The sequence below is a fragment of the Balaenoptera ricei genome, chromosome 19 (assembly GCF_028023285.1).
Source record: "Balaenoptera ricei isolate mBalRic1 chromosome 19, mBalRic1.hap2, whole genome shotgun sequence".
NCBI lineage: Eukaryota > Metazoa > Chordata > Mammalia > Artiodactyla > Balaenopteridae > Balaenoptera > Balaenoptera ricei.
In genome coordinates this window covers 6259310-6284085 of record NC_082657.1, presented here as the reverse complement: position 1 = coordinate 6284085, position 24776 = coordinate 6259310, and the positions used below count along the sequence as shown (strand labels likewise).

Here is a 24776-nt window from a genome sequence, read left to right as displayed (position 1 = left end):
GAATGTCCTTCCCCCTCTCTAAATGCTCCTGGCAGACTCCTACTCATCCCTCAAAACACAGCTCAGTTTCTGGGCACCTAGCCTCAAACCTGATAGTCTATCCCCCTAGTCCCCACCTTCCCCAGACCCAGGAGTCCAGGCCTCCTCTCTCTGACCCAGAAGCCTGGCCCTCAGACAGAGTTGGCCCAAGGCTGTGTGCCTGCCGGGGTGGTGGGATGGAGCAGGGTGCGCTGATTCAGTCACATTTATTTGGTCTCAGAGGCCAGAGTCACGGTCAGGACAGAGGCAGGGCTCTTGGATTAGGGGTCCTGTGTCTTCTCATTGCTGAGCCTAAGAGAGGAAAAGAGACAGAGCGATACACAGAAACGTGGGACAGAAAGAGAGGCCAAGATGATAACGTGAAGACAAAAGGACCGAGATCTAGCCTGCTACCCCTGCCCTCTTCCCACTCACCTTGTTGAAGAAGTAGATGGAGGTGAGGATGGTGAATACGGCTATGGCCAGGGTCACATTCTGGGTGGAGGGGTCAGAGGTCAGGACCCATCCCTTCCCTTCCCTCTCCCCACCCCTACCCCGGGCCTCCCTCCCCCTGCCGGACCCCTCCTCACTTCCTGAAAATTCATGGTCAGAGGTCTCAGCCGCAGCGTTGCTTGGCCTCCCTCTCCCTTTCCTGGGTCTGTGAGCCAGAGAGGGAAGATCAGCCAGCAGAACCTGAGAGAGGGTCGTCTGGGAGACCAGAATGGTGGCCATGGTGACAAGAGAAGGGCATTCTGGGTAAGGGGACCTTGGGGCAGAGGCTTGGGGGAGAGGGGCATTTGGGTACAGAATGTCACATGGAGTGCGGACATTTGAGATGGGAGAGTCCAGACCTGCAACCCTGGAGGGTGCTGGGGACCCGTGAGAGGGCTGCGAGCAGGGGAGGGACGGGGTGAGCTCTGGGTGCCAGAAATATCTTGGAGAAAAAAAAAAATGAAAAAGAAAAAGTGAAGAAAAAAAAAAAATGAAGTATCTTGGAGCAGGAAGAGACTGGAAGCCAGAGAGAGTAGATGAGGTGGTCCAGGCAAAATTTCCTCCAATGGTATCTGCCAGCTGCAAGATTTAGAGACACAGCAGGGGGAGGACCGAGCCTTCCAGAGCCTGGTCACCAGTTTGGGGACGGGAGCAGCAGTTATAATGGTAGAAATCGTGGCGGAGGCAGCAGCTTTCCCGTCTCTGGGCCACGGGGACGGTGATGTGCCCGGGACTCCCATGGCCCTCTGGCGGTCCCTGGCTTTTACTCTGCCAGCCCTCCCGAGAGTTTGTAGACCTAAATCTCTTTGGGTCCATCACGCCTTTAGAACTAACTTTGGGGTTACCAGAAACACAGAGGACAGAGGAAACCAGTGCAGTCAGCCCTCATTATCCACGATTCCATCTCTGCCCAGAGTGGCTACAAGTTTGAGTCTGAGGACACGCACATTCCCAGCTGTGGTTGATCAAGGTGACAGTTCTCTGCTCTCTTGTTTCAGCTCAAGCAGAGAGCTGCCCAGAGGCTGGAGACAGGAGGGGGCAGCGCTGGGGAGGAGCTCCTGCTCTGGGGCCAGAGGGATGGGTTTGGATCCCAGCTCTGGCACCTGTGAGTGGGGTGGCCTGAGGCAAATTTTCTAGTTTGTAAAAAACAAAAAGAAAAAAAAAAAAAAAGGATCTACCAGGATGAGTAGTGTTTTGGATTTAAGATTATAATCTACGTGACACACACACACATTTTCCCTAGAAGCAACGATTCAGTATTTGCTAATCCCGCGTTCCCAGTGACTTTATGCAACATAAATGCTGGAAATGACAAGAATCAGCTGTGAAATGATACCTGAGTGCACCAACCAGAAAATTCCAGAAGGCAAGACATTGAACAGGGCAACTGGCATGGTCTCTCCAACAAGTCCGTGTCCCCCAAAAAACCAAGGCAAATGGACTTGCTCTATTTAAACAAATCCATGAGAGACGTAAGACCAGATTCGATGGGTGATCCTGAACTGGATTCTGGTTTGGATAAATCAGCTGTAAAGGATATTTGGGGAGATATTGGGGACCTTTGAAAGGAGAGTGGGTGTTAGATGAGATGAAAGTGTTATTGACATGGAAAGGGGGAGATTGTTCCAAAATTGCATGTGCGGTATGATCTCATTTTGGCAAAAAGTACATATATTTTTAAAATGTGGGGATTTCCCTGGCGGTCCAGTGGTTAAGACTCTGCGTTTCCACTGCAGGGTGCACGGGTTCGATCCCTCGCTGAGGAACTAAGATCCCACATGCCGCGTGGTGCGGCAGGAAAAAAAAAAGAACGTGTGTGTTGAAAAATCTGGAAGGATGTGCTGACTCAGTGTTGCAGCAGAAAGCGGCAGGCGCAGCTCAGAAAGGTTTAATTGGAGGGAGTTTAACGCAGGGCCCATGTTCAGAGTTGGCAGGACAGCGCAGCACTGGGCTTAGGAAACTTGGGGAGCTGCTGCCACCCAGCTGGGTCTGAATTGAGTCCCACCAAAGATCAAGTCCTCACCCCTGGTACCTGTGAATGTGACTTCATTTGGAAATAGGGTCTTTGCAGATGTAAAACAAGTTAAGATCAGGTCATAACTGGTGTCCTTATAAGAAGAGGAGAGACCCAGAGACAGACACACACAAAGGCCACATGATGACAGAGTCTGGAGGGATGCTTCTATAAGCCAAAGATTGTCAGCAACACCGGAAGCTGGGGAGAGGCAGGGAGCAGATCCTTCCTCACAGCTCTCAGAAGGGACCAACCCTGCCGAAACCTTGATTTCGGACTTCTGGCCCCCGGAACTGGGAGACAATAAATTTCTGATGTCTAAATCAGCCAGTTTGTGGTTGTTTGTTACAGCAGCTCTAGCAAACCAATACACACCTCTAGGCGTCAAGGGGTGAGATCCATGTCATCAGAACCTCAAGGGACAGGGGGTTCCCCGAAGGAAGCTATACTGCAGCCAGTACCTCTCATCCTAGGAGTTCCTGCTCCCCTCCCTGGCTGACCCCAACGGGGATCCAGAGGGCAGGGGGGCCAGCATGGAGATGAAGACAGAGGCTTCCTCAAGGGCACAGAGCTGGACAGAGAAGGGTGGAAAGTGGATCAGAGGGGTGGGGTGGGCCACCCCCATATTTACTTGTGTGGCGGCCAGGGCGACCAGCCCTGACCTGGTCCCCTCCCCAGGTGTTCCGCCATGGCGACCGGGCCCCGCTGGCCTCCTATCCCACTGACCCGCACAAGGAGGCTGTATCTACCCTGTGGCCACGTGGCCTGGGCCAGCTGGCCGGGGTGAGAAGCTGGGGATGGGAGCAAGGGGTGGGGCAGGGCGGAGAGGGGTCCGCTGAGGCTGCTCTGTCCCCAGGAAGGGGTCCGCCAGCAGCTGGAGCTGGGCCGCTTCCTGAGGAGTCGCTACGAGGATTTTCTGAGCCCCGAGTACCGGTGGGAGGAGGTACTGCCTTGCTGACCTCCATCTTAACCTCCTGACCTTCCACCTCTGACTCCCACTGACTCTCGTGCTTCCCTTGGCCTCCACCTCTGGTCTTTGACCCCCATCAGCCGGACCTGCACCTTATGTCTGATCTCTGACCCCTGAACCATCGACTAAACCACGTTGACCTCTGACTCTGTCTCAACCTGAGTCACATCTTGACCTCTGACCGCCATCATCTCTGACTTTATTTTCTGTCCTCCACCTCTGTGTGCTGACTCCCCCTGACTCCAACCAGACCCTCTGACCTCTGACTCCGAAACTTGATTGATTTTGTCTTTGATCCTCATTGATTCTACTTGCCCTTCTGACTCCAACCTTTGACCTCTACCCTTCCTCAAATCTGACTTTCCTATACCTTCCTCTGTCTCCTGACAGAGCCCCAATTAGGATCATTCCTCCTGACCCCTGACCTCTGACCCCTGATACACATGTACTGAACTCTGACCCCATGACCTCCAATCTGCTCTCCTCATCTTGACTTCTAACTTCCAGCCTCCAGCGATTCTTATATTCCTTTTTTAAAAAAAAATTTATTTATTTAATTTATTTACTTTTGGCTATGTTGGGTCTTTGTTGCCACGCGCGGGCTTTCTCTAGTTGCGGCGAGCGCGGGCTTCTCATTGCGGTGGCTTCTCTTGTTGCAGAGCACGGGCTCTAGGCATGGACTTCAGTAGTTGTGCCTCGCAGGTTCATTAGTTGTGGCTCGTAGGCTCAGTAGTTGTGGCACTCGGGCTCTAGAGCGCAGGCTCAGTAGTTGTGGCGCACGGGCCTAGTTGCTCTGCGGTATGTGGGATCTTCCCGGACCAGGGCTCGAACCCGTGTTCCCTGCATTGGCAGGCGGATTCTTAACCACTGCGCCACCAGGGAAGTCCCTGATATTCCTTTCTGACTTTCATTGACTCAGCTGACCCCCTTAATCCTCCATGTCCACGCAACTTCTGACCCTCAACCCAACTGCTCCTGACACTGACCTCTGACCCTTGATCCCAACTTCCAACATTGAAGGCCAGCCCCTGAACCCACCCTGAGTTTTGACCCCCAACACCTGAACTTTGACCCTGAACTTAATCTGAAGCTTTTGGTTTGCTGCTATAGTTGACCTCTGACCCTGACCGTGGTACCCTGGCCTGGCCTCTCCCCACCGCGCCCAGGTGTACATTCGCAGCACAGACTTTGACCGGACCCTGGAGAGCGCTCAGGCCAACCTAGCACCTAGTGGGGCTGTTCCCTGAGGCCGCCCCAGGGCGCTCCGAGGCCACCTGGAGGCCACCCCTGTGCACACGGTGCCGTCACTGAGGACAAGGTCAGGGGCCTGGACAGGGCCTGGAGGTGGGAGGGATGGAGAGAGACAGGGACCCCAGAGATGGAGAGGGCCAGCGGCTCAGAGGGGAGGCTCGGGGCCTGGATGGGTGGCTCCCGGGAGCCAGAGCACCCAGACCTTCCCTGGGGCTGAGCTGCGCTGATGGGGTGAGCTGCCTAGCCCGCACTGTGCAGCCGGATCTGGGAGAGACGCTGGACCGCAGACAGGGCCCCACAGCCCGACTCCCCCCGCCTGCAGTCGGGCCCCGGCCACGCTGCTGTCCCGTCTGAGCCTCCGTTTCCTCCAGCTGCTGAGGTTCCCTACACGCAGCTGTCCCCGATACCAGGAGCTGCTGAGGGAGGCCACGGAGGCCGCCGAGTACCAGACCGCCCTAGAGGGTTGGACGGCGAGCAGGGCCTGTGCGGTGGGGCAGGAGGGGGCGGGGCCGGCGGGACGGGGCTGGGCTGGCGGGATAGGGCGGGACCTGCGGTGCAGGGCGGGGCCAGTGGAGCGGGGCGGGGCCGGCAGGACCTCGTGGGACCCGCCGGGCTCTGAGGTCTGTCAGGCTCACCCAGCCCAGTCCGGTGCGTCCAGGACTTCTTGACTCACCTGGAGAACTTCACGGGGCTGTCGCTGGTCGGGGAGCCGCTCCGCAGGGCGTGGAAAGTTCTGGACACTCTTATTTGCCAGGTGGGTCCCTGCCTTACCCACGCAGCCAAGTCGTTTATGGCACCTGGGTTCAAATCCCAGCTTTGTTCCCTCAGGCAAGTCACTTAACCTTTAGTGCCTCAGTTTCCCCATCTACACAATGAGGATGGCGACACACGTATCAACACCCCCTGGGTTGCTGTTTAGATCAAAACGGGTTAATTCACGTGATGCCTTAGAACAGCGCCTGGCACACAGTGAGGCCTTTCGGTCTGCGTGCTTGCAACTCCAGTCCCCCAGTTCCATAGTCGGAAAAGCGCCGGTAACTGAAGCTTCGGCGGCAGGAGCTGCGTGAGGCTGGTAGTCCTTTCTTACCCCACTTTATGGGAATGTATGTCTACGGGGGCTGCCCCAGACCCCACTGGGTGTGTTATGAGGTATAAGGTATCCTCACCACCGTACCTTTCTAAAATTCCAAACGTCTGAATTCTAGAACAGCTCTGGACCCAAGGTTTTGGATAAGGCCTTCTGGAATGATGGTCATTCCTATGCTTAATTAATAATCGCTATCGCCCACCCCATAATTTCCTGACCAGACCTAGCCCACGAGGGGTTCAGATGAGGGTTGGGAGAGACGATTGCAGCTGACGGGGGCCACACAGGAGGGCCTAAGGGGAGCATGAAGAGTTCAGGACGTGGCGGTCACTTTGTCCCCTCCCTCTCTCTCCCCAGCAAGCCCGCGGTCTCCCGCTCCCATCCTGGGCCTCTCCGGATGTCCTGCAGACACTAGCTCAGATCTCGGCTTTGGATACTGGGGCACACGTGGGCCCCCCCGGGGCAGCAGAGAAGGCCCAGCTGTCTGGGGCTGAGGTGTGCAGCCGGGAGGCCGGGAGGCTGAGGTGCCTTCCTCTGGAGAGTTCTTAGCCCTCTGTGTCTTGCCCTGTCAGGAATCCTGCTGGATGCCATCCTTGCCGACTTCTCTCGGGTGCAGCACTTGGGGCTGCCCCTCAAGATGGTTATGTATTCGGCTGTGAGTCTTTGGGGAGGGAGGCAGTGCCACGTGGGCGCAGGGATGGGGGGGGGCAATTTGGATGTGGAAGGACTTGTGGTCCCAATGGAACCTCAGCCTAATGCCTTGAGTAACTCATATCTCCAAACCATACTCTTGGACCATATCACTAGAGGCATGGAATCTGGAAGGAGGGAGGTGATGGTGTCATGGGAAAGAATTCAGTTTTTCTGGAAGGACTGGCTTTTTAACTGAGCTGTCATCATATTTCGTGTCTATTTAACCCATCTTTATTAAATGACCACCTGTAACTGGTGGGGCTGCCTCCAGCGTGAGCAGGTTTGGGGGGACTGGTTCTAAGGGGTCTGAGGGACATCTGGGTGGCAGCTGGATGCACAAGCTCAGGAGAGAGGAGACCTCTGGAGGAGCCCCGAGTCAGCCCTGGATCCGCCTGCAGCGCGACAGCGCTCTCCTGGCCCTCCAGGGGGCCCTGGGTCTCTATGACGGGCACACACCGCCTTATGCCGCCTGCCTCGGCTTTGAGTTCCGGAGGCGCCTTGGGGACCCGGATGACGACGCAGGGTGAGGAGGGGGTGGTACCCGGGAACGGGCAGGCCCAGAACTCTCAAGAGGAGTGATGGGGTGCCAGGTAGAGGGCATGGCCCAGACACAGGCTTCGAGGGGGATTTACTGGGGACGGTACCAGGAAGTAGGAGTCGGGGGCCCAGTTCTCCATCCAGCTGCTCTTCTCCAGATTTCAGGCCAGCAGTAGGGACGGCAAGGAGGGACCTGGGTACCACCACCTCCTCTCTCCCTCCAGGGATGTCACCATCTCCCTCTTCTACCGCAACGACTCTGCCGGCTTACCCTTGACCCTCAGCCTCCCCGGGTGCCCGGAGGCCTGCCCCTTAGGCCGCTTCCGCCAGCTGACTTCCCCCTGCCCGGCCTCCGGCTCGCGGGATCCCCTGCCACGGCTTCCACGAGCCCGCCACCCCCGCAGGTGACGGCCCTCGGCACTGGGCTGGGAGTGGGGGGCTCAGGTCTGGAGACTCACACCACCCCGTTCTCCCCGCAGCCACCGTGGCGCCCCTCCTGGCTGGGGCTGGGGCCGTGCTGGCAGCCCTTAGCATGGGGCCGGGCTTGCTGGCCTGCAGAGCCGGCTGCCTGCGGGCCTGGGGGGGCCCCGTGTGAGCCACGGAACCGGCACCCTTTCCCCCGCAGCTGACACTGGGTCCCAACACATCTGCTCACCTGCTGCTCTGGCGTCTGTGACTTACTGTGCGCGCCGGGGGAACACAGGGAGGGCTCCCAGGCCTGGAAGTCACAAGCGGTCCTATGTATGTGTGGGCTTAAGTGTGCATATACGTGTTAATGCACATGCACAGGTCTGTGTACACGTGCACATACGTGGCTGTCTATTCATGCATGTGCTCCTGCACGGATCTGTGTATACACGTATTCGGCGTACACGCACATGCTTACGTGGTGCTTTGCATGTGTGGGTGATACGTGCATCAGTGTTTACGTGCAGGTTTCTGTACATGCCTGGAAGCGCATGGTGTACGTGCGGGAACCTCTATTTGTAGGTACAGCACATGTGATGTGTGCGAGCCTGCGGGGTGACCCCCTCCCCACCGCGGGCCATGCGCTGTCGGGGTCCAGCTCACTCAGCCTGGCTTTGGCGCCCGCCCGGTAGTGGGAGAGCCAAGGTCGGGGTTCGGAGCCTGGCCGCACGGCCAGCCTGCTGGGACCAACCCGGAGGCTGTGACTCTGGGCTAAGCATTGTCTCTGCACCGCCATCTCCTCTGGCACGCGACTCCTCCATCAGGTTAGCTAGCCTCCAGGGAGCCAGCAGCAGGAGGGGGGCGGTGGCATCCCCTCTGGGCTACCTAGCGTAGCACTTGCTATAATTACGATTTGGAGGGGGCGGGATCCCAGGATCCCACCCAAGTACGTACTGTCCAGTATGGCAGCCACTGGCTGCCACGTGGCTGCTTGAATTCACATTGTGTAAATAAATAAAATGTGAAATTCAGGTCCCAGTCATCCTGGCCAGTTCAAGCACTCATTAGCCACACATGGCAGATGGCTGCCCTAACGGGCAGCACAGACAGGGAGCTTCCACGGGACAGCACTGAACGTAAGGAAAGGTACCACTACCGGTGCTGGTCGCAGACCAGGCCGTCCCAGGCCTGTACTTGCGCTGCTGCATTTAGCCCTGCAACCCAGGAAGCGGCTCTGCCCTCCCCACACGCCAAGCACCAGGCAGCAGTCTGGGGCACCAACGATCGTGTCTGCATCATCAGGCAAACGTGCCAACACGCCATTAGGCTGTCGGCGGGCAGCCCGGTGTGCAGTGTGTGCTCTGTAACCGCCACTGGTGCCCGTTAGACGGGGGAGGCTTGGAGGGTCAGAGGTGGGGCTGCGCAGCCAGACACGAGAACCACCCCCCGCTGCCAGGACACCTCGGGCACGGGAGGGAAAAGTCAGGGGTCAGCAGCCCCGTCCTCACACGTGGACAAGCCCGGCTCCACCCACCTCCCAGCACCACCTGCCCTGGGCCCCCAAGGGAGCCTCTTGTCATGCGCACGCGGCCTACCCCTGCCCCTGCTGGTACCGGACAGTCACGGCCTGAGGGAAGGCCTAGGAATGCCCTCTGCACTTCACTTCTTGGTCCTGCTTGGGGGCGGGGCTGGAATTGCAATGGTGCAGCCTCTTGCTTCCAGATGCGCGGAAGACCCAAAGGAAGTTCCAGCCGATTTACCTGACCCCGCGGCTGTGAGCCCAGCCCCCTCCTCAGCAGACTGCTGGGAGGGCCATGGAGGTGGGGGACCTCGCTGGGGCTGCCATCCTCACCCGGGGAGGGTTCTGGCAGTCAGACGCCGCAGCTCACACGCAGTGACGTGCGGGCTACTTGACGGGTGCCTGGTACCGCCTGCCAGGGCTGTCCATCCTCAAAGCTGGGATTCTTGGCCCCAGCACCCCTTGCCCAGAGGTACCAGCCACACGCGCAGCTAGAGAAACTGGAAGGGACTGGCCACCCCCTTCGCAGGCGAGCAAAGCGCAAAATTCAATTTTAAAACAGAAAGGCATTGCAAAAAAAACTTAATAGAAAAACCTTCGCAAAAGGGGAAAGGAGCACCCATAAAAACCAAGTGTTGTGTAAAGTAACAAGTAAAAATACTGCATTACAAAAAGCCTTAAGAGAAAGGGTACAAGCTTCAAGGTGCTTTCATGGCGTGGGCCGCAGGGTCTCCCGCTGGGCCTGTAGTGCTTCGGAGGCCCGTGTGACAGAGCGGCGGGGGCCCCCCCACCATGCCCATCGGGCCAAAGTGTAACAGACTGAAACGTAACAGACTCTGGCATCCAGCAACAGCAGCTATCAGCCAGCTGCCTGTCCTCCGCCAGCTCTGGCTGGTGACGCCCACGGGGTGGGCCGGGGGCAAGGACACCCCTCTCTGGGGCTCCTTGAACACCGGCTGGAGCCGACCAAGGCTTTGCGTCTCCCCCACGATGTCCGGCTCCTCGCCCCGAAGCCCGGGAGGCCTAGTCGTGGCGCACGGGCGGCTCCGCCCCACAGGCTTGGTCGGAGTACGGGGGACACGGGGGCTGCTCCTCCCCCGGCCCGTACGCGTCGCGGGTGTGGCTGCGCTTGGCCTCTTGGACGTACAGCTCCAGGAGCACCTTGGTGGGCTGCTTCTCCACCCGCGCCTTGGGCATGCCGTGGCTCAGCAGCCAGCCCATGAGGTCCTTGCGCGTCGGGTTGGGCCCCAGCATGAGCCTGGCGCGGCCCGGCTGGCTCTGGCGCCAGAGCAGGCCCACGTCGGCGACGGTCTGGATCACCATCACCGCCTCCAGCACCGTCACGCCCTTGACCAGCAGGCCGACCAGCGAGAGCCGCAGCTCGGAGGGCGCGGCCGTCAGCAGGCGCCGCTGCAGGCCCTGCGTGAAGGGCACGTCCTCGGGCACCAGCCACTCGGGCTCGGGGAGCTGCGGCGGCTCGCGGTAGATCCAGTCGAGCATGCCCAGCTCTCGCACCAGCTGGATGCCCTCCTCCATGGTGGTCCAGGGTCGGAAGGGCAGCTCGGTGCCCTCGAAGTGCAGGAAGGACTCCCAGCGCTGGCGCCAGGCCAGCAGCAGCCAGGCCAGCAGAGTCTTGCCGTCGCCCCGCAGGGCCTTGCAGCGGTAGTTGAAGACGGCATCGCCGGTCAGGTCGCCCAGCATCACCAGCTCCCTGGAATTCAGGGCCAGGGCCAGGCCCCCCTGGTCATACACCCGCAGGATCCAGGTGATCATGAGCTCGTTGGGGTTCTGCCGGAAGCGCCGGGCAATGGCCAGGAGCTCGGTGTACGTGTAGTAGCGGTCGCCCTGCCCCGCCATGGCCACGGGAGCTGCGGGAAGGGCACAGAGGGGCATTGGGCGGGGAAACAGTCACAACCCCCCAGCCTCACCCCAGAGGGGGGAGCCCCTCAGACCCCCAGGTGTCAAAGGTCCTGGGGGGCACTGTGTCCTCATGGGAGATCAGAGCCCAGTGCTGGACATCACGGGGGCCCCAAGTGCGGCCCCTTCAGGAGCCCTCATACTGGATGTCTCCCCGCAAACCCCACCCCAAGCCGTTCCCGTACCAACTTCCCCTTACGCCACCCACTGCGCCCCCATCACGGGGTTACTGTGAAGATTCAATGAATTTAGTGCTTAGGACTGTGCCTGGCGGAAAGTCACGTGCTCAGCATTTGCCTGTACATATACCATTACCACAATCTCTCCACTTTATAACCGTAAACTTAATTACGGTATTAGTAACTTGCTCTCACCGAGAGGTCTGGTGGAGCTGTTGGCCTCCTGGAGGAACTGCCTGCAGACGGGGGGGGGGGGGGGGGGGGGGGGGGAAGAGCAGGCTGGCGGGGCGCAGGGCAACTGTGACCCCCATCCATCTGTCCCCAGAGCCAGGGACCCTTCAGAGCCCCGGGGGTCTAAGGTCCCGGGGGAGCACCGTGTCGTCACAGGTCAGAGCCCAGAGCTGGACATCACAGGGGTCCCCAAGCACGGCCCCTTCAGGCACCACCTGAGCACATCTCACTGCAAACCATGCCTCCCCCCACCGCGGGCTGGCTGTTTCTCATTCCTGCCCCGCCCGCATCCGCCTCCTCTAACGCGCCCCACCCCCATCTCTGCAGTGGATGCCACAGAACTCAGGGCACGACGCAGCACTCGGGGGCGGCGGGGAAAGGCTGGCGCTCAAGGATCCCGGTGATCCCCCGCAGTACCAGCTGAGGCATCGCTACAAGCCCAGGAGGGGCTGGGCCCGGGACCTTGCCGGCGGGGAGGGGAGGCCCACAGCACACGCACCAGGGAGCCCACCCCTCAGCCCGATCCGTGCAGACAAATCACGGAGGCGCCCTAAGGCCAAAAGTGGCAGAACCGGGGCTCAAAACTCGTTGGTCCTGTATCCTCAACTGTAGGGAAGGGGGGGGCAGAGAAAGCCCCCATCACCCTGTTGCACCTGAACGTGGATGGAGGCTGCAGAAATAAGCCCCCTTCCCGCCACAAGGAGACGAGTGTGGGCAAACCACAACCTCTATGTGCCCCCATCTCACCTGTGAAATACGGACAAAACTGCACCTATTTCAAATAATGGGGTTATTGTGACGATTAACTGAATCTAGTGCTTAGGAATGCGGCCTGGCTCAGACTAAGTACTCAGCATCTATCCTTATTATATTAATATTACCATACTAACAATAAATTTATAATATAATACGCTTAATATGACTATTACAGTATTAATAGTAAGGGGAGTCGTCTTCTGTTCTTACCGAGGGCTGCTCAACTCCTGGGGGAACCACCTGCAGACGGGAAGGGATGGGGGAATGGAGAGGTTAGTAGGGTGCAGGTCAACCATGGCCCCCATCCGTCCCTCCCCAGAGACGGGACCCCCCCACTCAGACCCCCGGGTGTCAAAGGTCCCGGGGGGCACTGTGTCCTCAACAGAGATCAGAGCCCAGTGCTGGACATCATGGGGGTCCCAGTGTCCTCAAACCCCACACCCCAACTCCGCTGCCCCCGGACTGGGCAATGCAGAACATTTCCACCTTGCCAGTTCTGCTGGACGGCACCGCCTCAGAAATCGACAGATGTTACACATCCCTTCGGGCTTCCCTATCCTGCTGTCAGTGTTTCCTCTTCTCACCCCCCTCACACCCCTGCCCAAGTGACACTCTCCCTACTCCACACTATCCCAGAAATTCCCTCTCAGCCCACAGCGAACCTTCAGAGCTCTGCAGAGGACACCTCGGATGAAGAGAACAGCCCCCCAGAAAGATGCTCAGATGATCCGCATCCCGAGCTAACCCTTCACAGGACGCAGCTTCTCACCCCGAGGTACCTGTCAGCGAGAATCTAAACCTCTGAGAACCCCACAGACTACACTTCCAGTTCTCCGTATTACGTATTTAGAAAGTAATCTAAATACGGGTGAAGACATACCTGTATTAGTATCAAAAGTCATCCTTATTAATGGGAATATAGATTTAGGCCCAGACCTCATTGAACAGAGAAAAAAACCCTCCTAGAGCTGGGAACACTTGTTTCTTTTTGGGTAACACACATACCCATGCCCATTTGATGATCTATTTAGCTCTTTGAAACATCTGTGAAACTGTCTCCAATGTGAGACATTTATGAAACATTCTCCAGATAAACCACGTTCTTTGACAACAAGTATTGCATAAATTGAGGGTAACCGTAACAACTGTATCAGTTTACACATGCATGATGCACGGGAAGCAGCATCTTTGCTGACAGGTACACTGTATTTAGTCTACAAACCACCCCCACCGCCCTGCAGTGTGCGTGATAATGCTTCGAGCCCTTCTGTTTCTTTTCTTCTGCTGAGTTTGAAAATTAGATTTCTGATTAGTCCTTTTCCCTGAAACCCAAAAACATACACTGGGCCCTCCATATCTGCGGGGCCCTGGAACCAATCCCCCATGGACACCAAAAAGTGACTAAATATTTTCTCTTCTACAGCCCATATATTCCCTGTCATATTCAACCCTTACCTTTGATGTGTTGTGCCCACTCTACAGACACAGAAACTGAGGCTCAGGAGACCAATCACTTGACTAACATCCCTAAGCCCAAGAACAGCAGAGCTGGGATTTGCATGATTGCTGGCATATAAAATTAGGTCCCAGAGATATCTGAGGTGAAGTCACCCCAAACAAGGGTGAGATATTTTAGACCTGGGTGGGTCAGGGACTGGGAACAAGGGTTCTTACCAAGGTGGGAGGGCCCTCAGCTTGAAGACACACCTGTAACACAAACACAGGAAGGATCTGGTGAGGGTCGGGGAAGAAACAGTCTGGGGGTCCAAAGAACATCAAAACCAGGGCCCCTCAGACCCCCAGGTGTCAAAGGTCCTGGGGGGGCACTGTGTCCTCAGGGGTGATCGGAGCCCAGTGCTAGACATCATGGGAGCTCCAATCCCTCTGCAACCAGGTCCCAAGGCCACTCACCTTCAGGGAGCGAGGCCAAGCAAGCTAACAGTGCTCAGAGACTGGAAAACACAAAATCCATGGGACGTACAAATGCCCACAGCCTTCCCTGTGGTGACACCGAAATGCCCTCACCTCCCCAGTATCACAGGTCCACAAGGGACTGTCCTCAAAGCCATTACATGGAGAGAACCTGCTGAGTACCCCTCTTGCCTAGTTCTGCAGATTTCCAGCATTGGCTATACCTGCTACTGACCCTACACAATGAAAGCTAAGATGCAAATCCCTTGGAAGAAACTGTTGGGGGAAATGAGGAGGAAAAGAGAAACCTAAAATACAAGCAGCGTAAGCAACGACCAGAGACCCTTAAACGCAACCATTTTTGAACAAATCAACCGTGGAAGACATTCTGGAGATGACTTGGGAACTATGGACACAGAGCAGATAGGAGATGGTCTCATTAAGGAATTATCTCACTGAGAATGACAACGGCATTGTCATTAAGTAGAAAAATGTTACTTTAGAGACACAGTGTTAACTATTTTGGATGAAACAAGAAATTTACTTTCAAAACGTGAAGGACACAAAAGCAAACATGGGAAAATGTTCTTACTGTCAAGCATGTCTATTTCCCTGCATGTCTGAGGATTTTAACAATAAAAAGTAAAAAAAAAAAAAGTGGCGCGAAAAAGGAACACATGGGACAATGGCAAAAGAGGGCGCGCCCCAATGATGAACGGATGAATATCCTTCCACTTGTGACATGGCAACAGTTAGAATAAAGTCAACGGTTTTCTAGATGATTGACTGAAGGGAGAAACTCAGCTAAAGAGGATTCTTGCTGGGTTGTGGTGGGGAGAGAAAATCAGCTAGCTGCTCCTGGGCTGGATCTCCTTGGCAGGGGCGTAGTATTCCTCAGGAGTCAGGGAAACAATGTCCAAAAAAGTCCGGTTAGCCCAGAACTAACGTTTAACACAAAAGTCTGATGTTCTGAGTGATCACGAAACTGGTATTTAAGTGACCGTGTCAGAATGATTCCTGAAAGTGAACAAAGGCCCCCTTTGCTTTCTCCTAAAACAACTCCTCTCTGGTTCTCAGACACAACCCAGGAATTCACTTAAGAGACCCCGCTCGCACTTCTTCCTCAGGAACCCCTGAGATCGTCTCTACCTGCCCCATAGTCTCTGTTCTACGTTGCACAAAAACGCCAGCCACGTGAGATGGGAATACACAAGAACGATTTCCGAAGGAAAGTACGTGTAGCTAGCACAGGTGTGGAAAACCTCAGAATGAAAAACTCAGGGTCACAAGCCCCCCACCCCTCCCCGAAATGGACAAAATGGCGGAGCCCTGCGACGTGGGCAACAAAAATGGCGCAGCCAAACAGCGGCGCAGACAAAGGAGGACTAGTCCTAGTGGCCCCAGTTCGCTTCGGCGGGAGGATTCCTCTCCCACCCCCCGAGCACCCCCAAAGAGCCACCACCCTCTCCGGTCGCCACTGCCCGCCCCGCAGAGAGCACTCAGGCTCGCCTCGGAGCGCGGGTGCCGGGCCCTTACAAAGGCCCTGACCCCGTCCACGCCACGGCGTGGCCACCCCCGCAGCAGCCCCGGGCACACACGACACGCGCGACCCAGATCCCAACGCACGCCCTCCCGCAGAGAAAAAAAGAAAAAAAGCCAAAATGCAAAGAGCTCTCTCACCGAACCCTCACTTTCTCCACCGCGTGTGCGAGTTGCAGCACCTTCTGCTTTATTGCGCGCGCCGCTCGCACGGCCCGCCCCCCGGCCCCAGGTCGGGCTCCGCCCCGAGGCATTCAGCATATTCGCCGGTGTCGGAAACCCCACTTTGGTGCTTGGGGCAGGAAATACTGCCTGTTTCCTCTAGAATCTTCCTGAACAGGCGATGAGACGTTGTCCCGGGAGGCGGAGAAAAAGAGAGCAAGGAAATATTGGGGCCCGTTTTCCTATCATGAGAGTCAGGCAATTCTGTGAGCAGCACAAGAGGCGGGCGGTGCAGGGGAAGGACCCCCAAGTGTGGGAGGAGCCAGAAGGAATTGCCAGCACGGCAGTGGCGCGAGCTATGGCTGCAGGGGCGGGGCCGACTCAGACGCAGTCCCAGACGCAGGGTGGGAGGCGGGGCCAGTGCGGAGATTGACAAGGGGGCGTTCCGGGAAAGGGTCTGCGTGGCGCAGAGTTAGAGGCCGAGCCTGCGCAGTGAGAGGCGGGGCCAGAGGCTGGACTCTGGGGTTGGGAGGTTCGGCTCCTGGGTGGAGGGAGGAGGGTATTGGAGGTCCGGACTCCCCTGGAGATCTGAGGAGTGTCTTTCAACTGACATGATTGTAAAAGTTTTTTTCAAAGATATTAAATGAAACTTCTCTACTTCAAACCCACTGTCCAGAGTCGCCATTGTCAACAAGTTGGTGTGGACTTTTTACTTTATGATATACACACACACGTTATGGGTAAAGATGCTTTTTTTTTTTTTTAACTCCAGTAGTCTCATAAGTAGTCTCTCCCCATCGTATACAGAGTGACCTCATTCCTTAAGCAGTGGCAAAGTATTCCCTTGTGTGACTAGAACACGCTTTGTTTAGCTGGTTCCCCTGGTCATTGGGGTTGTTTTCTTCCTTCTAGTGAGGAGCTCCTCCATGAAGCCTGTGGTCTGAAGTAAGAGGAAGAGACCTAAACTCTGCACTTAAGTGGCACATTTCCTTCACTGGTTCCTGCTTCCCTCAGAGGAATGCAAAGTCCTCACTGTGGCCCACAAGGCCCGGAGTGACCTTGTCCCTGTTCCCTTTCTGCCCTCATTTCCTTCCTCTCTCTCCCTTGCACAGGGCTACACTAGCACATTGGCCTCCCTGGTCTTCCTGGAACCTGCCAAGGACATGTCTACCCCAGGACCTTTGCATTTGCTGATTCCTCTGCCTGGAACTCCTTCCCCCAATCAATCCCCATGACTCTCTTCCTCTCTTCAGTCCTGTTTCTGCTCAGATGTCGCCTTAGCATAGAGCATAGAGCCCTCACCCGTCTACAACAGACCTCTCCTTTCCAGACTGGTCTCCCTTACCCTCTGTTATTTTTCTTCATAGCTCTTATCTCCTAACATATCTATTTGTGGGCATGTTTTTTTCTTTTTGGCTCCCTGCTGAATTGTCAGTTCCTTAAGGACTAGGATTTGTGTCCAGTTGGGTCACTCCTGTAGACCCGGTGTCTGGCACATAGTTGCAGCTCACTTTTTGTTAAAAATGAACACATTGGAGAGCCTTTTGTGCGAGACAAGAGGAAGAATTATTGTAACAACACTTAATGAGCACATACTATGGACTAAACTCTGACTAGATTAAGGTACAATTGGCTTTCTGTATCCACAGTTTCCACATACACGATTTCAACCAACCACAGATGGAAAAAATTGGGGAAAAAATATCTCCAGAAAGTTCTCAAAACCGAAACTTAAATTTCCTGTGTGTCCCAGCAACTGTTTGCATAGCATTTACATTATATTTATAACTATTTACATAGCAATTACATTGTATTACATATTATAAGTAATCTAGAGATGATTTAAAATGTACAGGAGGATGTGCATAGGTTACATGAAAATACCCTGCAATTTTATATAGGGGACTTGAGCACCCCCGGATTGCGTTATCCAAGGGGGGGGGGGTGGTCCTGGAACCAATTCCCTCGAGATACAGAGGAGCAACTGTACTGTCATTATCCTCCAAACCATATGCAAGAATTGACTACCTATAACAGCCTTTAAAATAAATAAATAGAGAAGGAGTGGGATGCTATAGGGAAAAAAACTAAGTTAAAAAAAGGAATAGACCTGAACTGGGCTAGGGGAGGAGAAAGGGAGTGGTGGCAGGAGATCCTGGCAAAGGCAAGAGGTGAAGCGTGGGTGCAAGGAGAATTAACCTCAGGAGGGGCAAATTATCGGGGGTCACAAAAGTGACGGATGAAGCCCAAAGAGCTTGGAGAGAATCAGCTATTCAACACACATTGATTGAGCACCATCTGTATACCAGGAACCAGGAACCAGCCTGTTTGCTGACACCTCCCATCTCTTTCCCGCCGAGTCTCTCCCTCACCTATCCCTGTACCCCAGAGGGCTCAAGGGATGGTCCCAGAGAGGCGTGGCATTTCCAGGGAACACTTACAAGGTACTGACCTTAAAAGAATGTTCTGGGTGAAAAACGCAGATTATTTGAAAATACAGATTATTAATCTGAGTTGGGGGGGGGGGGGTGTTTCAGAGGGGACTGAGGGGGTAGAGAGCAGGGTTGGCAGGTGCTTGGCAGGGAGCCGTGGGAGCAGGCCCGAGGTGGGGACATTCTCATGTCTTAAGTCCAGGTGGCCTGGGTCGCCAGGAGGGACCAGAAATTCATGTAGTTCAGATAGGAAAAGAAACCTGGGGGAAGGAAGAGAGCAAAGGCGGTGAGGCGCAGAGTTCACCAGCCCAAGCCTGATCCCCGTCCTTTCTCCAAGCCCAGCTGTACCTCCTATCATGTCCCCAAATGCATGTCTAAACCCAAACTCAGCCCCATCCCCTACACTGTCCCCAAACCCAGCACCACTCTCTACACTGTCCCCAACCCATTCCCAAATTCAAACCCGACCCTGCATCCAGCCCCAGGCCTGTCCCCAACCCCATCTCCCTACTCAATCCAATCCTCCCAGCCCACAATCCCCTCCCCATCCCAAACCCTATCCCACCCTGACCCCATCTGCATCCTTGAACGCATGCCCAAACCCCAAACCCAACCCCACCCCAGCCCAGACCAGTCATCAGGAAGAGGAAGACGCCAATCCATGCCAGGTAGAAGCTGCACCCCAGCTTGTAGGTCATGCCTTCTTGCAGGTACTCATGGGCCTGCATCAGGTAGAAGAGGATACCCAGTATCATGCTGGTTCCTGTATGAGTACAGGTGTTAGGAGGCCGGGCATCAGGTGTGTGAGGACCCCTGCCCATAGCTGTGTGGCTGCCAGGATCGTGTTCCTTATTTTCCCACTTGCTTTTACCTCCATGAACCTCTGCTCACAGGCAGGAAAACAGGCTCCTGACGATGTCTTGGTGGAGGACATTGGGAGGGCGAGACTTGGTGTTTAACCAGGCAATGGTGATGTCTAAAACCACAGGCTTTGGAGCTAACAGACTGGAACTCTTGTCCCGTTTCTGTATCCCACCTTAGGGAAGCCACTCCATCTCTCTGAGCCTCATTTCCCTCATCTGTAAAGTGGGCATAATCGTAGGACCCATCTCCTTGGGCTGTCTTGAGGAGTTATTGAGATTGGCACATTCCCTGGCACAGAGTGTGTCCTCAAGAATTGAGATTATTGGGAATTCCCTGGTGGTCCAGTGGTTAGGGCTCCGCGCTTCCACTGCAGGGGGCACGGGTTCGATCCCTGGTCGCGGAACTAAGATCCTGCATGCCGTGCGGGCGGCCAAAAAAAAAAAAAACAGAATTGAGATTATCATCACTATATTGGGTCTTTAATTTTGGGCTTCTGAAGCAGTGGCAAGAAACGTAGTCATTCTGGATATTTTAATTTTATTTTGAAATGACATGAATTAAAGAGAATTTGTGAAAAGGAAAAGACTCGTTTTTTTCCCCTCTCAGGTAATGGAGTACTGGGTAACTTTTTCTTTGTTATTGAAAAATAATATAGGAGGTGTTTTCCATTTCATTAAAAGGGGGAATGGGCAGAAATTTTTTTTTTTTTTTTTTTTTTTTGGCCATGCCACGCAGCATGCGGGATCTCAGTTCCTCGACCAGGGATCGAACCCGTGCCCCCTGCCCCGGAAGCATGGAGTCTTAACCACTGGACCGCCGGGGAAGTCCCAGAAATGATTTTCTTACAGAACAAACGTCCTATTTTAGATGACATATAACAGGGGTGTTTTCTACACTTTGTACCTTATATTTAAACAATTGGGAAGATTTACTAGACAAACTGGATAAATACCATTTACTAACAAGAAAACAGGAAGTTGAGTGTTCTCTCTTCTTGGCCTTACCATCACTCTCCAAGAATGTTCTCTTGATGCAACTGAAAGTTGTGAACAATTATTACAAGAGACGGGAACACAATATCCTTCATTTCCAAAGTAAATTGCCCCCCTTTTTCTGAAAAGTGTAATTTGGCATGCAAATGGAAAACTAAACTATTCTAATCAGACTATCGATTCTGAGTTATTTGGAAGGAAGTGGGAGGACTGCCATGGTAAGGAGCTGTGCAAAGTTAAACAGCTACCATCACGTACTGACACTTTCTCATTCAATCCTCACTACCTCTCCACGTGGTAGGATATTTTATTATCCCCATCCTACAGATGAGAAAACTGTGGCTCAGAAAACATTAAGTAGCTTGAACAAAATCACAGAGCTGGTGGTGGTGGTGGTGAGATAGGATGTGGGATGGGGTTAGAACTGAACATGGGGTTGAGTATTGGGTAGTTGGAGCCTGAGTGATGGACATTAAGGTTGAGGCATGAGTTTTGCGGATGGACATGAGTTGTGGTTGGGGATGAGGATGGATTGGAGATGGGGAAGAACATGGGGTTGGGAATGCACTGGGTTGAGTGTGAGAGTGAGATCCACAGGTGATAAGGATGTGGTTGCAGTTGAGGTTGGGGATTAAGAAGAAGATGGGATCAGAGATGGATTTGGGGTTGAGTTTGAGGTTGACATTCATAGGCGATAGGGGTGGGTTGCATTTGGAATGAGTCTTGAGGAGGGTTAGGCATGGAGTTGGGTGTTGAGGTTTGTAAAGGGGTTGGAGATGGTAATGTGGGGATGGTTTGGAGATTGGAAAGAAGATAAAATTGGGATGGGGGTGGGGATGGAGATGGACATCACAGAAGGGAATGTGAATGAGTTTGAGATTTGTTGGTGATGGAGATGGGAGGTGAAGTGGAGGCTGGTATTGGGGCTGGAGATGGGGTTAGATTGGAAGTTGATCTTTTTTATTGGGATGGGTTGGAGATTTGGAGGGAGATAGGCTTGGGGTTGGGGATGAAGGTGAGGATGGGGATGGGATGGAGGTACTCCTTGACTTGGTTCCTCAGGGAAGGATCTCAGTGCCATGCCTGTGAGAAGGCTGATGATGACATTGGAGAAGTCCAGCATGGGCATGTTGGAACTGGTGAAGAAGATGATGTTTATGAGAATGATGCAGAGGATGAAGCTGGTAATGCTGGCGATGAAGAGGAAGGCCCAGGCAGAGTCCAACAAGTCTGGGGAAGGAAGAGAGTCAGGAACACCAAGATGGGCCCTCAGGCCCCGAGCACGGGGGAGAGGGTCCCCGGGGAGTCTGGGAGTATTCTTAAGCCCTCTCCCTTGAACATTCTTCATCCCCCTTTTAAGAAAATTGAAACTGGGCTCTAGAGAAGGGATATTGAGGCAGATGCCTTTGGCATTGAGGGTACACCCCCCAGGTCAGTAAGGACAGGTTCTTGGGCAGTGACAAGTGGGGTGGGCATTGAGAAACCAACTTGATGTGATGAGGACAGATTCCTTGGGGTGAAAAAGCCTCAGGATAGTGAATAAGATGCTACGGTTGTGAGAACGGTGAGGATGGGTAGCATGTAGGTGAGAATGAGCGTAGGGCAGTGAGGATGGTTCTGAGACAGTGAGGACCCTTCCGGGGGGAAGGGAGGACCATCCAGGGGGTGGTGAGAACCATCATGAAGAGGGGAGGGCTAACCCGGGGCAGTGAGGACCAACCCAGGGGAGGCAGAAAGGGGTCTCTGGAACAAAGAGGAAAGAGGAGTCCCAGGAATGGTGAGTATAAGGCAGGCCTTACAAGCATTCTGGTCGTACTCATGCAGGCAGGAGATGTCAGAGCACCGCACAAAGAAGATGGTATTGATGGGGATGGTCTGGGAGCCAGCAGGGTCCCCAGGGGGCGCCAGTGGCACCTGGAAGTGGATCCAGGGCTGGCCCAGACAGATGAGGCCGATGATTACCAAGCCGGCCAGGCTCAGCGCTAGGCTTAGCTGGCGACTGATCTTCTTGGCCTCATGCAGCAGCCGCCAGCCCATGGGCAGCTGGGAATGGCTGAGTCTACACCTCTCCAGAAACCTGCAGTAGATTGCCCACCACCGGTGTCAGCACCGCGTCCAGCCAGCCAGCCCAGCCACCCCAGGTCCAACTGTCAGAGTCCCACCCAGCCTAACTTTCAGACTCTATCTTCCCTATGTCCATTCTCCATTCCCTGTATCCCCCAGGTCCTGCCTCTAGGACATGCTCACCCAGATACAGCCTCTAGGCTCCCTGGCCTCCAGATCTAGCTTCCAGGCCCTGCCACCCCCAAATGCAGTCTCTAAGTTGAATCATAGGTCCAGCCTCTATGCCAAGCCCCACCCAGGGCCAGCCTTCAGGTCCAGCTTTCAAGCCCTGCCACACCTAAGTCCCACCTCTAGTCTCATATACTAACTGTGCTTCTGGTCCCTGACTTGTGCCTGATACCCCTCCCCCAGAATTCTGGCCCCAAATCTGGCCTACTCCGCGGACTCCTGCCTCTTACCTGCCAGGCCTGCTCTCAGTGGAGCTGCCTGATGGTAAGCTCTGAATGTTGCTTTCTGGAGGATATTGGTTGATTTGGGAGCCGTCCAAAGTGTCTTTGATACTCTCCTGGGAGGTCCAGATAATTGATTCGACGCTTTTGACACTGGCCTCGGGGCTGTGAGTAATTGATGGGGGGACATCGACTCTGGCCCGGATTGGTGACCTGGAGCTTTGAAGACTTGAGTGGAAACTCTGGGTCATTGGATGGATACTAATTTGACTATTGTAGGTAACAGATTTTATTTTGGTCAGGAGGGTGCGAGCAGTTAATGAAGGGTTTTGGTTACTGAAGTGGCGAGTTTGGAAAACTGGTGAGACACCTCGGGTATGGAAACGGCGACTGCAGGTAATGGATGGTGTGTCTTGGCCACTGGCCCGGTGACTGCTGTTGATGGGTGTTGTGTCCTCAGCACTGAGTCGGTGACTGTTGATTGCTAGAGGGCCTTGGATACTGACCCGGCGACCCTGAACATTGGGCAGTGGCTCTTGGATACTGACCCGGCGACCCTGAACAATGGGCTGAGAGTCTTGGGGACTGATCCGGGGCCTGAAGGTAGTTGATGAAGGGTTTTGGGTCTCGCCTTGGGTGTTGCTGGGAGCTACTGGAAGAGACTCTGGCTGAGAGCTCTGCCGGCCAGATTGGGACCTCTGGGCCATGTGGAGATGCGGGACAAGGGCAGTCTCCAGATGCACTCAACAGCCTGCCAACTGCCTCACTCCCTCTTTCCAGGCATTTCCATGGCCACCTGGAAGTCCATCGGTCTCTCCGGGGCTCAGGCTCTGTCCCTTGGGGTTTGAGTCTCTCTGTCCCCTCTTCTGTGTTCCTTGGTCTCTCCTGTCGTCCAAAGGCAGGCCTCAGGGCTTCAGTCTGGCCTGGCTGGCGGCAGGGGGCAGGTTCCATGACAGTTGGAGGGGTTCCAGGAGGTTGGGACGTTGGCCATGGACTCATATTCCACCCTAGCCCCGTGTGAGAGATATGAGGGCTTGGGCCGGGTCAGGGTGGGCTCAGTGTAGGGTCTTGGTGGGGTCAGGGCTGGGTCAAGAAGGGGTCGTGGCTGGGTCAGAGAGGTGTCAGGACAGGGCAGGGGTCTGGGTAGAGGGTAGGGAACAATCAGGGTGGAGACAGAGCAGGATCAGGGAGGGGCCAGGGTGGGATCAGAGTGGGGTCAGAGTGGGGTGAGGTGGTAAGGGAGGGGTCGGAGTGGAGACAACGGGGGCCAGAGTAGGGTCAGGGCTAGACAGGGCTGTGTCAGGGCTGGGTCATGGGCTTTGTCTGAGATCAATTCTTGCAGTTTCTGGAGGGCCTGAGATCTGAATTTCTGATTCCTTCCTCCTACCTGTTCCCACCCTCCCCCCGTCCCAGGGCCTTCTCTGAATCAATTTCATCCCTTTATTTCCATCTGAAATTCTTTGTGTCTTCTTGCTCCCTTTCCTTCTCCTCTGTCTCTCCTCACCTTTCCCTGAGTCTCAGGGACCCTGAGAAGATTGGGCCTGTTCCCTGCCCTCAAAGACCTCCAATCTGGGCTTGGGGATTGGGACTTCCCTGGCAGTCCAGAGTTAGGATTCTGCACTACCACTGCAGGGGGCACGGGTTCCATCCCTGGTTGGGGAACTAAGATACCACAAGCCACGTGACGTGGCCAAAAAATAAATAAATTTTAAAAATGAAAAAATCTGGGATTGGGGAGAGGAGGCAGACCCAGCTACAGCTCAAGAAGGGCTCAGGAGAGGTCAGCAAGGGTGCAAGCATCCCAGAGAGTGTATGCCGCCTTTCCAGTCAGAAGTGGGGATTTTCCGGACTGTTGTCTCCTTCATCCTCTCCTTTGGCTTTAGTGATGATCTTTTGGAAAAAATAAAACCCCATAAACTTTTATGTCTTTAATTACATGAATATCCATTTAACTGCTCTGTACCTCTGTTTCCTCATCTGTGAGAGGAGACAATGATACTTCAGAGGGTTGTTATAAGGATGAGATGGGTTGATCACATGCAAAAGGGCTCAGAACCCATTGTAAGAAAAACCTGTTGAATTTTTACATTTCATGGGTATTGATTCAGTCCTAAAAGTTTCTTTCTCCATCTCCCAAGCTCCTTCCTGAGTTCCAGACTCAGAGACCCAACTTCCTCCGAAATCCACGTTGGGATGTACCTCAGAAGAAGAGAAGGGAATGACTATTACTGGGTACCACTAATGCATCCATCCCTTCATTCATTAATTCATGCATTCATTCATTATTCTTT

At 54.6% G+C, this 24776-nt stretch overlaps 3 protein-coding genes and 4 non-coding genes across 8 annotated transcripts; 1 reads left to right on the top strand and 6 right to left on the bottom strand.

Moving 5' to 3' along the window:
- Nucleotides 1-1173: 1173 nt before the first annotated feature.
- ACP4 (acid phosphatase 4) lies at nt 1174-7657 on the top strand. Its single transcript, XM_059905445.1, is given in 14 exon segments — nt 1174-1296; nt 3203-3307; nt 3381-3467; nt 4661-4726; nt 4728-4776; nt 4779-4797; nt 5101-5215; nt 5404-5499; nt 6190-6320; nt 6403-6487; nt 6924-7048; nt 7287-7401; nt 7403-7466; nt 7542-7657. Coding segments are annotated over 14 exon segments (1296 nt in total).
- A 1965-nt stretch (nt 7658-9622) lies between these two features.
- Nucleotides 9623-15791, bottom strand: LOC132354223 (Friend virus susceptibility protein 1-like). Of its 2 annotated transcripts, none has more exons than XM_059905956.1 (4): nt 15664-15791; nt 13747-13779; nt 12283-12312; nt 9623-10857 (listed from the first exon to the last, which is right to left on the bottom strand). In XM_059905956.1, exon 4 carries the CDS (start codon nt 10844-10846, stop codon nt 10013-10015), a length of 834 nt encoding a protein of 277 aa, XP_059761939.1. In that variant the 5' UTR covers nt 10847-10857; nt 12283-12312; nt 13747-13779; nt 15664-15791; the 3' UTR covers nt 9623-10012. The 2 variants fall into 2 exon arrangements, with proteins under 2 accessions (XP_059761939.1, XP_059761940.1); XM_059905957.1 differs by having other exon boundaries at nt 15669-15689.
- On the bottom strand, nt 10929-11019 carry LOC132354397 (small nucleolar RNA SNORD88). The gene has a single exon (XR_009499265.1). It is a non-coding gene; the product is annotated as a small nucleolar RNA SNORD88 (small nucleolar RNA).
- On the bottom strand, nt 11417-11505 carry LOC132354400 (small nucleolar RNA SNORD88). Its single transcript, XR_009499268.1, has one exon. It is a non-coding gene; the product is annotated as a small nucleolar RNA SNORD88 (small nucleolar RNA).
- LOC132354399 (small nucleolar RNA SNORD88) lies at nt 12397-12492 on the bottom strand. The gene has a single exon (XR_009499267.1). It is a non-coding gene; the product is annotated as a small nucleolar RNA SNORD88 (small nucleolar RNA).
- Nucleotides 13857-13948, bottom strand: LOC132354398 (small nucleolar RNA SNORD88). Its single transcript, XR_009499266.1, has one exon. It is a non-coding gene; the product is annotated as a small nucleolar RNA SNORD88 (small nucleolar RNA).
- Nucleotides 15792-18308: 2517 nt separating the features above from the next.
- Nucleotides 18309-22009, bottom strand: LOC132353940 (outer dense fiber protein 4-like). The gene is made up of 4 exons (XM_059905443.1): nt 21772-22009; nt 21056-21202; nt 18748-18879; nt 18309-18376 (listed from the first exon to the last, which is right to left on the bottom strand). Exons 1-4 carry the CDS (start codon nt 22007-22009, stop codon nt 18309-18311), a joined length of 585 nt encoding a protein of 194 aa, XP_059761426.1.
- Between the last annotated feature and the right edge of the window lie 2767 nt (nt 22010-24776).

Excerpts from the sequence above, each read along its gene's own strand:
- LOC132354223 (XM_059905956.1), bottom strand. The coding sequence starts at position 10,846 with ATGGCGGGGCAGGGCGACCGCTACTACACGTACACCGAGCTCCTGGCC.
- LOC132353940 (XM_059905443.1), bottom strand. The coding sequence starts at position 22,009 with ATGGGCTGGCGGCTGCTGCATGAGGCCAAGAAGATCAGTCGCCAGCTA. Across the intron at positions 21,203-21,771 it reads TGAGTACGACCAGAATGCTT|ACTTGTTGGACTCTGCCTGG; the intron begins GTAAGGCCTGCC and ends TTCCTTCCCCAG. Across the intron at positions 18,377-18,747 it reads CTTCCTCTTCCTGATGACTG|GTTTCTTTTCCTATCTGAAC; the intron begins GTCTGGGCTGGG and ends TCCTTCCCCCAG.